This window comes from Neoarius graeffei, chromosome 8 (genome assembly GCF_027579695.1).
Source record: "Neoarius graeffei isolate fNeoGra1 chromosome 8, fNeoGra1.pri, whole genome shotgun sequence".
Lineage (NCBI taxonomy): Eukaryota > Metazoa > Chordata > Actinopteri > Siluriformes > Ariidae > Neoarius > Neoarius graeffei.
Window position 1 is genome coordinate 68,697,264 of NC_083576.1, and position 12,540 is coordinate 68,709,803.

The following is a 12,540-nucleotide window of genomic DNA, read 5'->3' on the forward strand; positions in this document are numbered from 1 at the left end:
GTGTGAATGTGAGTGTGAATGGTTGTCTGTGTCTATGTGCAGTCCTGTGATGACCTGGCGACTTGTCCAGGGTGTACCCCGCCTTTCGCCCGTAGTCAGCTGGGATAGGCTCCAGCTTGCCTGCGACCCTGTAGAACAGGATAAAGCGGCTAGAGAGATAATGAGATGAGAAGTTACACTTACATAGTGCCTTTCTCACGCCCAAGGTCACTTTACAATTTGGGGGGGGGGGGGGGGGGGGGGGGACTGAGCACACCAAAAGAGGGTCAGAAAAAAACCTACACAAACACAAAGAAAAAAAGAAGAGCTCTGGTGAGAAGCGGCAGCCAAAACATGCATGGTGTACTCTCAACCAGAAAGTAGCCGGAAATGCGTTATATTCATTCAGCTACAGCATCACGCAGAAAGCAAGTTAAGACTGAGGGAAACAAATGCCTATAAACAAAATGCCCATATCCATGCCAGCTCCTAACAGACTCATGTTTCCTTTATTTTTTTAAATTATTTATTTAATGTGCTCTGGTGAACAATAGCCACAAGATGCATCACTAAGTCATGAACTAACAGGCAACAAAGCACTATAACAGTAAACCAAAAGGGCTAATCAACAACGGTTCACAGCAGCCAAGAAGTTCTCCCTACAAGATCATAGTACGGAAAGCAAATAGCGATGAACAAAAGTTTGTTAGTCTTCGTGGTCCCCCCGTTCTGGAAGCCAGAAAAAAGGCCATTCTTCAAGTTGAATTCTCATTTGTACTCTCCATCTTCACCATAAAAAAAGGAAGACAACAGGCAGCTTAAGAAGTGTACCTGCTGTCATCCTCCAGGAAGTGCTCAGGAGGGAAGGGTGGGGGCAGGGCAGGAGGCGGGTTTTATCCTACACTGGCCGAAAGGCCCAAAGGGGGATTATGTCGTGGCGATGTCCGTCCGTCCCGGGAAGAGTGCTCACCTTCTGAAATCAACTCCTCTCACAATTTTTGGAGGAACTTCACAAAACTTGGCAGGATTCTTTGTTATATATTCGTAATACGCATATTGTAATTTCATTCAATTCGGTCACATTTTACCAGAGTTACAGCCCTTGATTAACAAAATTATAATCTGACAATTTTATAAAAAAGTGTGTGTTTTCCTTCTGAAATCAACTCCTCTCACAATTTGTGGAGGAATTTCACAAAACTTGGCAAAAGGCCTTGTGTGTCAGTAGTACACATTGTTATTTTGTTCAATTTGGTCGCATTTTATCTGAGTTGTGGCCCTTGATTAACACCCTTGTACTTTCACAAAGGTGTGCTCGCCTTCTGACATCAATTCCTCTCACAATTTTTGGACGAATTTCTCGAAACTTGGCAAAAGGCCTTGTTATATGATGGTAATACGCATATTCCGATTTAATTTCGTTTGTGAAAATTTTACCAGAGTTTTGACCCTTGATTAAATAACTTGTACTTTGACAATTTCATGAGGGTGTACATTCTTCTGAAATCGACCCCTCTCACAATTTGTGGAGGAATTTCACCAAACTTGGCAGAAGGTTTTGTTATACGACAGTTATACACATATTGAAATTTAGTTTAATTTGGGCAAATTTTACCAGAGTTATGCCCTTGATTATTAACAAACTTGTACTCTGCAATTTCATCAAGGTGTGCTCGCTTTCTGAAATCAACTTCCCTTACAATTTTTATCCCCCGCTGGCCGAAAGGCCCAAAGGGGGATTATGTCGTGGCGATGTCCGTCCGTCCGTCCGTCCTGGGAAGGGTACTCACCTTCTGAAATCAACTCCTCTCTCAATTTTTGGAGGAATTTCACGAAACTTGACCGGATTCTTTGTTATATGTCGGTAATACGCATATTGCAATTTCGTTCAATTCAGTCACATTTTACCAGAGTTATAGCACAGTTGCCCGCGGGGGATATTGTGCTCTCCGAGCACACTTGTTACAGAAATGAAGTTCAAAAGCAGTCTTGCTGCTATGAAGCTGACGACAAAAAAAGGGAAGCATCAATATTTATGAGGAAGAAGGAACAAACCTTCAAAACACACCACTCAAACCCACCTGTTCAGCCTACAACTGCTGGAAATAGACATGTTAAAGATTAAGCCGTAGGGAGAATAGAAGTAAAAAATTTTACATAAAACACAGATACTGGAAAAGGGCATGGGTGAGGCTGTCACAGCTGAATAATTCTGCAAGCCTGAAAGGTCAGAACGAAGAAGTATGGATGCTGAAAGTCCTGGAATTAAACACTGTTGTTGGAACAGCTTTTGGAATTTTGGTGATATGCTGGTATTCCTGTCATTTACCTGTGCTTTGTAGTCATCACCACAATGAAAAATAACACACAGTGATGCTGGTAATACTACTGCAAAACCCTACACTCATTTTAGTAAGCGACAAGTAAACTGCTACTGCAATCCGTGGGGGGGTGCAACGGATCGGATCCGTTAAATCACAGCATCTGCCCAATGCTGCATGGGTAAAGCGTGTTAGTCCGAAGTTACATACTAGTTTGATGTGCAGACTTTTATACCATCGGGTTTACCTTTAACTGGCTCCTTATTTAGAACGAAAGCTTAATTCAGTGGAATAAGAGCATACTTGGTGCTCGAATCCAGTAAACCAAAGCGCCTTTCTGTGATCATTCAGTGCTTCTAATAATCTCATCTCAAACAAATCAACTGAGACGATCACAGGAAAAGAGCAGCAGCTTTCATCTGTCTCACGCTGTGTGGTGATGAACATTTTCTCACATACTCACTCACTCACACTGCAGCAGTGTCTCAAACACACACACGTGCCCAGCTGGCGATGTCACCCCCGACAACTTTTTCCCCCCACGCAGCAATACAACAGTGTCTAATGCAGCACATCTAACACCACCCTCTGCAACCAAAAATAGATCAGGACAGCAGAAGCTGCTCTCGCTTTTACACGGGGAAAATAAAACCCGAAGCTAAACAAAGGACCATAAGTCATGTGCCTGGGGGTGTTATTTATAGCATATGGTCCTCTCTATGTAGGGATGCAGAACAAGACAGCCAGTGTCATATACACTACCGTTCAAAAGTTTGGGGTCACCCAGACAATTGTGTTTTCCATGAAAAGTCACACTTTTATTTACCACCATAAGTTGTAAAATGAATAGAAAATACAGTCAAGACATTTTTCTGGCCATTTTGAGCATTTAATCGACCCCACAAATGTGACGCTCCAGAAACTCGATCTGCTCAAAGGAAGGTCAGTTTTATAGCTTCTCTAAAGAGCTCAACTGTTTTCAGCTGTGCTAACATGATTGTACAAGGGTTTTCTAATCATCCATTAGCCTTCTGAGGCAATGAGCAAACACATTGTACCATTAGAACACTGGAGTGAGAGTTGCTGGAAATGGGCCTCTATACACCTATGGAGATATTGCACCAAAAACCACACATTTGCAGCTAGAATAGTCATTTACCACATTAGCAATGTATAGAGTGTACAACCCCGATTCCAAAAAAGTTGGGACAAAGTACAAATTGTAAATAAACCCCCCTTTTTTTTTTTTTTTTTTTACAACAGTCTGTAAACGTCTGGGGACTGAGGAGACAAGTTGCTCAAGTTTAGGGATAGAAATGTTAACCCATTCTTGTCTAATGTAGGATTCTAGTTGCTCAACTGTCTTAGGTCTTTTTTGTCGTATCTTCCGTTTTATGATGCGCCAAATGTTTTCTATGGGTGAAAGATCTGGACTGCAGGCTGGCCAGTTCAGTACCCGGACCCTTCTTCTACGCAGCCATGATGCTGTAATTGATGCAGTATGTGGTTTGACATTGTCATGTTGGAAAATGCAAGGTCTTCCCTGAAAGAGACGTCGTCTGGAAGGGAGCATATGTTGCTCTAGAACCTGGATATACCTTTCAGCATTGATGGTGTCTTTCCAGATGTGTAAGCTGCCCATGCCACACGCACTAATGCAACCCCATACCATCAGAGATGCAGGCTTCTGAACTGAGCACTGATAACAACTTGGGTCGTCCTTCTCCTCTTTAGTCCGAATGACACGGCGTCCCTGATTTCCATAAAGATCATCAAATTTTGATTCGTCTGACCACAGAACAGTTTTCCACTTTGCCACAGTCCATTTTAAATGAGCCTTGGCCCAGAGAAGACGTCTGCGCTTCTGGATCATGTTTAGATACGGCTTCTTCTTTGAACTATAGAGTTTTAGCTGGCAACAGCAGATGGCACAGTGAATTGTGTTCACAGATGATGTTCTCTGGAAATATTCCTGAGCCCATTTTGTGATTTCCAATACAGAAGCATGCCTGTATGTGATGCAGTGCCATCTAAGGGCCCAAAGATCACGGGCACCCAGTATGGTTTTCCGGCCTTGACCCTTACGCACAGAGGTTATTTTCCAGATTCTCTGAATCTTTTGATATTATGCACTGTAGATGATGATATGTTCAAACTCTTTGCAATTTTACACTGTCGAACTCCTTTCTGATATTGCTCCACTATTTGTCAGCGCAGAATTAGGGGGATTGGTGATCCTCTTCCCATCTTTACTTCTGAGAGCCGCTGCCACTCCAAGATGCTCTTTTTATACCCAGTCATGTTAATGACCTATTGCCAATTGACCTAATGAGTTGCAATTTGGTCCTCCAGCTGTTCCTTTTTTGTACCTTTAAATTTTCCAGCCTCTTATTGCCCCTGTCCCAACTTTTTTGAGATTTGTTGCTGTCATGAAATTTCAAATGAGCCAATATTTGGCATGAAATTTCAAAATGTCTCACTTTCGACATTTGATATGTTGTCTATGTTCTATTATGAATACAATATCAGCTTTTGAGATTTGTAAATTATTGCACTCCATTTTTATTGACAATTTGTACTTTGTCCCAACTTTTTTGGAATCGGGGTTGTATTTCTGATTAGTTTAAAGTGATCTTCATTGAAAAGAACAGTGCTTTTCTTTCAAAAATAAGGACATTTCAAAGTGACCCCAAACTTTTGAACGGTAGTGTATATACACTTTACTGATAATAAACGTTGTGCAAGGTGTGTGTGTGTGTGTGTGTGTGTGTGTGTGTGTGTGTACAGGTGTGAGAGATGAAAGCAGTCTCACCCATAGGCCACTCCAGCGATGGTACACTTCTTAAACTGCATCACATTGCAGGTCAGTGTTCCAGTTTTGTCTGAAAAGATGTACTTCACCTGCAGATAAATAGGGAATGATCATTTAACCAAAAAAAACACCCCACCCCACACGACATTAGCATTCTTCCATGATGTCCATACTCTTATTCATGTGCATGTGTGTGTACTCATGCAGTACCTGGCCCAGCTCTTCATTCAGGTTGGACGTTCGAGCCATAGCCGGAGTGTTGGTTACTTCATACAGCATATCAGTGTCCTAAAATGAATCGTTTAACAGAATGAGACTCACACGGAGGTCTATTTGCATCACAAACCTAGACTATTCCCATCCTTTGCTTATGACATATTATACACTGTATAATAAAAGTGTGCGGAGTATCAATTACATTATTTTTGTAGTGGCGTGTCGTCATATAGCAACAGTACCTTACATGTCACATTAAAAAGAAAAGGCTACAGTAGCAGTCAAAATTCTGGACACGCCTTTTAATTCAATGGTTTTTCTTTATTTGTATTGATTAAAAGACGATTCACATGTTAAAGTAATGATGGATGGCGTATCTCTTTACTTAGTTGAGCCGTTAACATGATATGGATTACTACAGTTGTGGAATAGGGTTATTTGCTATATTTTTATTATCTACTGTTTTAGGTCGGCACGGTGGTGTAGTGGTTAGCGCTGTCACCTCACAGCAAGAAGGTCCGGGTTCGAGCCCCGTGGCCGGCGAGGGCCTTTCTGTGCGGAGTTTGCATGTTCTCCCCGTGTCCGCGTGGGTTTCCTCCGGGTGCTCCGGTTTCCCCCACAGTCCAAAGACATGCAGGTTAGGTTAACTGGTGACTCTAAATTGACCGTAGGTGTGAATGTGAGTGTGAATGGTTGTCTGTGTCTATGTGTCAGCCCTGTGATGACCTGGCGACTTGTCCAGGGTGTACCCCGCCTTTCGCCCGTAGTCAGCTGGGATAGGCTCCAGCTTGCCTGCGACCCTGTAGAACAGGATAAAGTTGCTAGAGATAATGAGATGAGATTTACTGTTTGATCTCAAATACATTCAGAAGGCAAGAAATTGCACTAATGAACTTTTGACGAGGCACACGTGCTGATTGAAAAGTATTCCAGGTGACCACCTCATGAAGCTGGTTAAGATAATGCCAATAGTGCGGAAAGCGTCAAGTTAAACGGCTACTTTGAAGAATCTAAAATATCTCATCTCATTATCTGTAGCTGCTTTATCCTGTTCTACAGGGTCGCAGGCAAGCTGGAGCCTATCCCAGCTGACTACGGGCGAAAGGCGGGGTACACCCTGGACAAGTCGCCAGGTCATCACAGGGCTGACACATGGACAACCATTCACACTCACATTCACACCTACGGTCAATTTAGAGCCACCAGTTAACCTAACCTGCATGTCTTTGGACTGTGGGGGAAACCGGAGCACCCGGAGGAAACCCACGTGGACACGGGGAGAACATGCAAACTCCGCACAGAAAGGCCCTCGCCGGCCACGGGGCTCGAACCCAGACCTTCTTGCTGTGAGGCGACAGCGCTAACCACTACACCACCGTGCCGCCTGAATCTAAAATATGAAAGTTATTTTAAAAAAAAAAAAAAAAAACACTTTGTTTACCACAAAATTCCATACGTTATTTCATCATTTTGATGCCTTCGGTATTGTTCAACAGTCAAAATACAGAAAAACCTATGAATAAGCGGATGTGTTCAAACTTTTGATTGGTACCTTTAGATATCTTAATATGCATGGTAGTTCATGTCACTGAACTGAAAACAATCTCCACAGGTTCAACCACAGATTTTCCAACCCAAAAAAAAAAAAAGAAGGAAAAAAAAAAAAAAAAGGTGTTCATCAGCACAGTGGTCTCCTCTCCTGCTGCTACATACAGCAAGTATCCGACAATCCACTTTGGTATCACTACACCGTGTGGAGGTTAATACCACAATAAACATCACGGAATTCTGCAGTGGAAACCGCACTGAAAGGAGTGAAGTGCACCAGTTGAGAGTTTCAGTGCTCTGGGAAAATCTCAATGCAAACACAGACGCTGCTCTGTGTACCATAGCCCAAATCCAAGTTTGACAACTGGAAATGGGTTATTTTGATAAATGTTCCACTTTTAGTTTGACTCTGATGCTTTTTTAAGCAGCCCTGGAGATCAGGAAGTGTGTGGACCAGAAGAGGGAAATTTTTATAAGAATCACTGGCAATGGAGCTTTTTCCTGAAAGCATTAAGGGTGGGACGGTGGTGTAGTGGTTAGCACGGTCTCCTCACAGCAAGAAGGTTCTGGGTTCGTGCCCAGAGGCCGACGGGGGCCTTTCTGTGTGGAGTTTGCAGGTTCTCCCCGTGTCTGCGTGGGTTTCCTCTGGGTGCAAAGACATACAGTTAGATTAACATGGAACAGCCTTGGGCTGACGTGCCCTAGAGCGAGGCACCTAACCCCCAACTGTTCTCCGGGCACTGTAGCATAGCTACCCACTGCTCTGGGTCTGTGCGTGCGCTCATTGCTGACTTGTGCGTGTTCACTGTTTCAGATGGGTTAAATGCACAGGATGAATTTCACTGTGCTCGAGTGTGCATGTGACAAAGGCTTCTTCTTCAACTTTCTATCCTTTAAGCCAGTATCTCGCTGGGCTGCGACAGCTTGCGAATGTCATTCACGAGAGAGTTTCAAAAGTGTCTTGAAACATTCGTGGGGCTTCTCAGTTTCCTCGCATGAGTCACAAAGTGTCGCTCCTTCGTCGCTGAAATTCTGAACGTTCAAAAAATTCGTGTGACGAAATCTCAAAATAGCCGCAAATGCGTCGCTGGTGTCGCAAACCCTTCCCAAGTCAGTTTCCGTGAGGCTTCCTCTACTTCCCTGCCTGCCGAGGGAAAGCCGGGTTGCGACAGCCTGCGACTAGTTGGAGACACAATTGCGGTAAAATATGCGAATATCAATTCAGTGTGATTCCAAGTGAAAATGGTTGCTAATTTGCATATTTTATCGCAATTGTTGTGTCTCCAACCAGTTGCAGCCCAGTGAGATACTACCCTTAGTGTTGCCATGTGCCTGATGGTGCACTGCAGTCTCCAATTCTGGGTGTACTTGTGAGGCCAGAGGAGATCCTAGTTCTCATTATTAAAAAAAATAATAATAATAATTACAAAAAAAAAGTGCATGTGATATGCATATGGAATTGCTTTTAACAGGCAGCTTGAACATTATCTAGAGTGAAATCTAATTCACGATTTCATGTTTCAAGGCCCTGTAAAGGAGTCTTTATAGATAGTTTTCACATGACGTCACAGAGTCGGGGATTCCCTAGTGGCGGCCATCTTGCGGGTCAAGCTTACCGTACGGGTGACTGAGCACACGTAACGCGCGAGTACAAAGTCTTCAAAAGAACCCAAGCAGGCTATTTAAAGCTAGCAATGGTGCACACCTGTTGTATTCACGGCTGTCGTAATAGGTCAGATGAAGAAGTCAAGCGGAACTTTTTTGGAATTCCCACTGTACGGGAGCACGAAGGCGAGCAAACAAAGAAACTCTGCATACAAAGGAGAAATCTATGGCTTGCGAGAATCAGCCGCAAGGATTACCAGCCTTCCAAACACAGCAAAGTCTGCTCCGATCATTTTATAAGTGGTAAGTTGTTTAAATAAACAATCAATTGTGTTTAAATTTGTTTTTGGAAACCAAAACATCATGTGAACAATCTCTGGAGAATGCCTAACTGGAACCGCTGAGTGTACGTTTACATTGTAATGTACACTTGATATCACTCGTTTGTCACGTTTCTATTTGAAACTTGTCACTTCACTCACGCAAGGGTCATTTTTGAAAAACATTTTAGGTCTATTCTGTATGATTTGATTTGTGTTTGGGATGCAAACAGCACGCCTTTTGGCGGATGCCGCCTGAATTGCGCAGATCCGATTTTTTTTTTTAGGGGGGGTGGGCGTTGGAGTGTCTGATTATAATTTCAAAGTAAATTCTGTATTAAAATTACTAAATAAGCAAATCCGTCACAGTCCATGAAACAGGAAGTATAAGGATGAGAAAAAAAACAGTTTAAATCGGAAAGCTGCGCACATTTGTGCAGCCTGAGCGGTGTGCAGGACTGCGCAAATGTGCGCAGCTTCCCGATTTAAACTGTTTTTTTCTCATCCTTATACTTCCTGTTTCATGGACTGTGACGGATTTGCTTATTTAGTAATTTTAATACAGAATTTACTTTGAAATTATAATCAGACACTCCAACGCCCCCCCTAAAAAAAAAAAAAAAAAAAAAATCGGATCTGCGCGATTCAGCCGTGAAAAAGGCGGCATCCGCCAAAAGGCGCGCTGTGAATATATAAAGTTGTATATATCAGACAGCCTTTAAAGTTTGATGAAGTCAGTTTCAGGCTTTGGAGCAGGCTTTGGCAGTTTCAGGCTTTGGCAGCCCTGCATAGTCACTTGAAAATGCATCTTTGTCCACTTCGTAGGGGTCAATTCCCCCAATCAAGGCCAGTTTGGCTGCATACCGTTGTCGTGAGATGTCGTCTAATGTATCTATATACTTCTGTTTGCTTGATTTTGCCGACATTGATCTTTATTTTAGAAAACTGACTATATAACTTCATAAATTCGTCCGAGATAACGTAGCCGGTAATGGCGATTGTCCGTTTTGTTTGCCCCACAAGATGGCGGCTGGAGGGCGTTCCCCGGAATGCCGTGACGTCAGTGAAAACTATCTATACTAAAAGCAGTAATATCAATATACATAAATTATAACCAATAGTACGGTCAGAGCTGCTAACCAATCAATCAGAGTTGAGAATGTCCAGTGCGACAGTACAACAGGTATTATTCTATCCACATTCACTGGATATGAGCAATCGCACACTGATTGGCTACTCTACTACCAGCTCATACACGGTGAGTAGAGAAAAACAAAATGGTGGCGTGTGGTGCTGAACCAGCTGAGGAGGAAATAAAAACTCTGCTCAAAAAAAAAAAAGGCAATAAAATATGGAATGAAAGTATTTGATGGTAAGAACATATCGTAATTTTTCAAGCATTATTATTATGATAACATTTTTCACAAATTGCTCCCGTCACGTTGCCGGTTTGTTTACATTCATCATGTTTAAGCATTAATTTGTTGAATTTTTTTAGAATGGTTCAAAAGCTCAAAGTAGTTTGAAAGTTACATAACTGAAATGTCCAAGGAAGAATTAAATAGGTGTCTAAAGCTATTCTATACCTCAGCATGACAGCAAGACAGCACTTTCTACAAAACAACAACACTAAAGTCAATTTGTGCAGCCATCGATAGGTTAAGTCGTCTGCCTAAGCAGAAATGTCAGATGTTTTGTATAAAGGTTTTATTCATCAAATTTGCAAAAAAATAACGCTCCGTTTCTCAAACTCCAGTGAATGTGGATAGAACAAAACTGTTATTCTACTCAATCTCATCGTACATGGCTTATAGCCGACTCGGCGCTACGCATTGGCTGTCAGCTCATATACAACTTGATTTCGTGGAATAACTTCTCAGGCTGACTGAATGTCTGTAGCTGTTCTGTGTATTCACAATTAATGCAACCACTGTCTTTAGTTACTGCTACAACATTCTTCCCTTAAATTCTGTTACCAGGTCACTAAAACGCTGAGGATTCAAGACATACACTCGCACTCCAATGCACACTTCTCTAATTAAGGTCCTGTACAGACCTGAGATTACAGAGCCTTCTGGCCATATATGTGTGATTGGACTATGAGTGAAGCAGGTGTCCTACTCTCAGTGGATAAGCTCAAACAGGACGTTCCAGCATGACCAAAAAAACCCCCGCAAATGATTAATTAAATGAGATCCACTCAGGGACTCCGACTCACCCAGTTGATGAAGTAGGCCTGAATAAACTTGATCACCTCCAACGTCACCAGCAGACTAATGGGAATCAAGTTGTTGAAGAGGATGATGAAGGTGAGGAAGTTTAGACCAAAGTTTGCAGCACCGCCATCTGATACGGTCCGGAGAAGAACAAGGAAAGGACAAAATGTACAGAGAGGAAAGAGGGGCAGTACAAAGAGACAGAGTCAGTTCAAATAGACAGCGATTGTGTGTAGAAGAGAAGAGAAAAATCAACAATGCCAGAAGCTCATTCCCATCTAATGGGCATCGTTTCCACAACGTTACGCATTTATCACAGAACGTTGTCCAAACGCTGGGCCATTAGCTGAGATTACCCGCTACCTCCCCTCCACACCTCTCCCATCAGCCTCTAACCATGAGATTTATACCCCTTCAATTACCACCCCAATAATTCAGTTAGCTGAGCTTCCAAACAAAGTTGGTGACGTCATTAGCAGCCGTCTTTGGAACGAGCACGACTCCAAGCAATGAGTTCCACACAAAGCACTGGGGTGACAGGACCGAGACTTCTCCCATCTCAAATCCCACAGTGAACAAAACGGAGACAAAACAAAGCTACATTGACACATGGCATATCACGGCTCACGCGTGAACTAACCGTGAGTTGAATGAGCATTACCTGTCCTGTATACAACCCAATCCTGCTCTATCAGAGCAGATAGGAGAGGGAGTCCTTACCCAAGGGCACAAAAAATATATATATATCATTTGGAATGGACAGTAAGCAAGAGGTGGCCAATGAAGGAGACTACTGTTATGGAGGCTGAGTCTAAACACAGAGGGAGAGAGATGACCGCTAGAGGGAAGGGTGGGAGGGAACATGAGCAGTTCGGATGATTTGATGCAAAGGAGAGGGACTCGGCCCAAAGCACACTCCCTGGAGGAAGAGGGGGTTAAAAAAAAAAAAAAAAAAAAAGAGAGTGTGGTGACATTTATGACCGTTCATGTAGATTGGAGACAACAGGGTTAAATCATAACTAAACAGATCTACAGAATCGAACATAAACTAGAAGTGATGTTAAATTATATCCAAATACATAATTAGCATCACTTCTGTTCGAGTAGATCCTGTTTCCTGAAAAACCAAGTCGTTTTTAAGCTTTTCAATATTTGATTCCTTATGCCTAATATCCAGTTTGGGCTAACTGCACAAATTTAAAAAAACAAACAAACAAGCAAGCAAACACTGAATAACCAAACTATCAAGTCACACCATCCTGTGCAAGTTAGGACTCAAATCATTGTGCAAAACACGCCAAATCTCCACTCTATACTATTCCACCACACGGCATGCTCAGAGTACTGAACATGCAGCCAAGAACCCTGCACCAATGCAGTAGGACGACGTTATGATTATTTGGATTAAGGCCGGGATTGGCGATCCTCCATAATGAGGAGTAGCCAAAGCGTCAGAGCTGCAGCATGCTAGCTCCAGCTGTAACCAACAGTGCACCAGGGGTTGCAGTGAGAAGTTCAAGAGT

The 12,540-nt window shown here is 42.7% G+C and overlaps 1 protein-coding gene across 2 annotated transcripts in view; it reads right to left on the minus strand.

Annotated features, from left to right (window-relative positions):
* Positions 1-12,540, minus strand: part of atp8a1 (ATPase phospholipid transporting 8A1) — a 318,944-nt gene that overhangs the window by 168,706 nt on the left and 137,698 nt on the right. For both annotated transcript variants that reach the window (XM_060928098.1, XM_060928097.1), the window contains exons 12-14: positions 11,020-11,147; positions 5,323-5,400; positions 5,113-5,201 (exon numbers count right to left, since the gene is read on the minus strand). In XM_060928098.1, the coding sequence (XP_060784081.1) occupies positions 5,113-5,201; positions 5,323-5,400; positions 11,020-11,147 (295 nt within the window). The remainder of the gene's footprint in view (positions 1-5,112; positions 5,202-5,322; positions 5,401-11,019; positions 11,148-12,540) is intronic.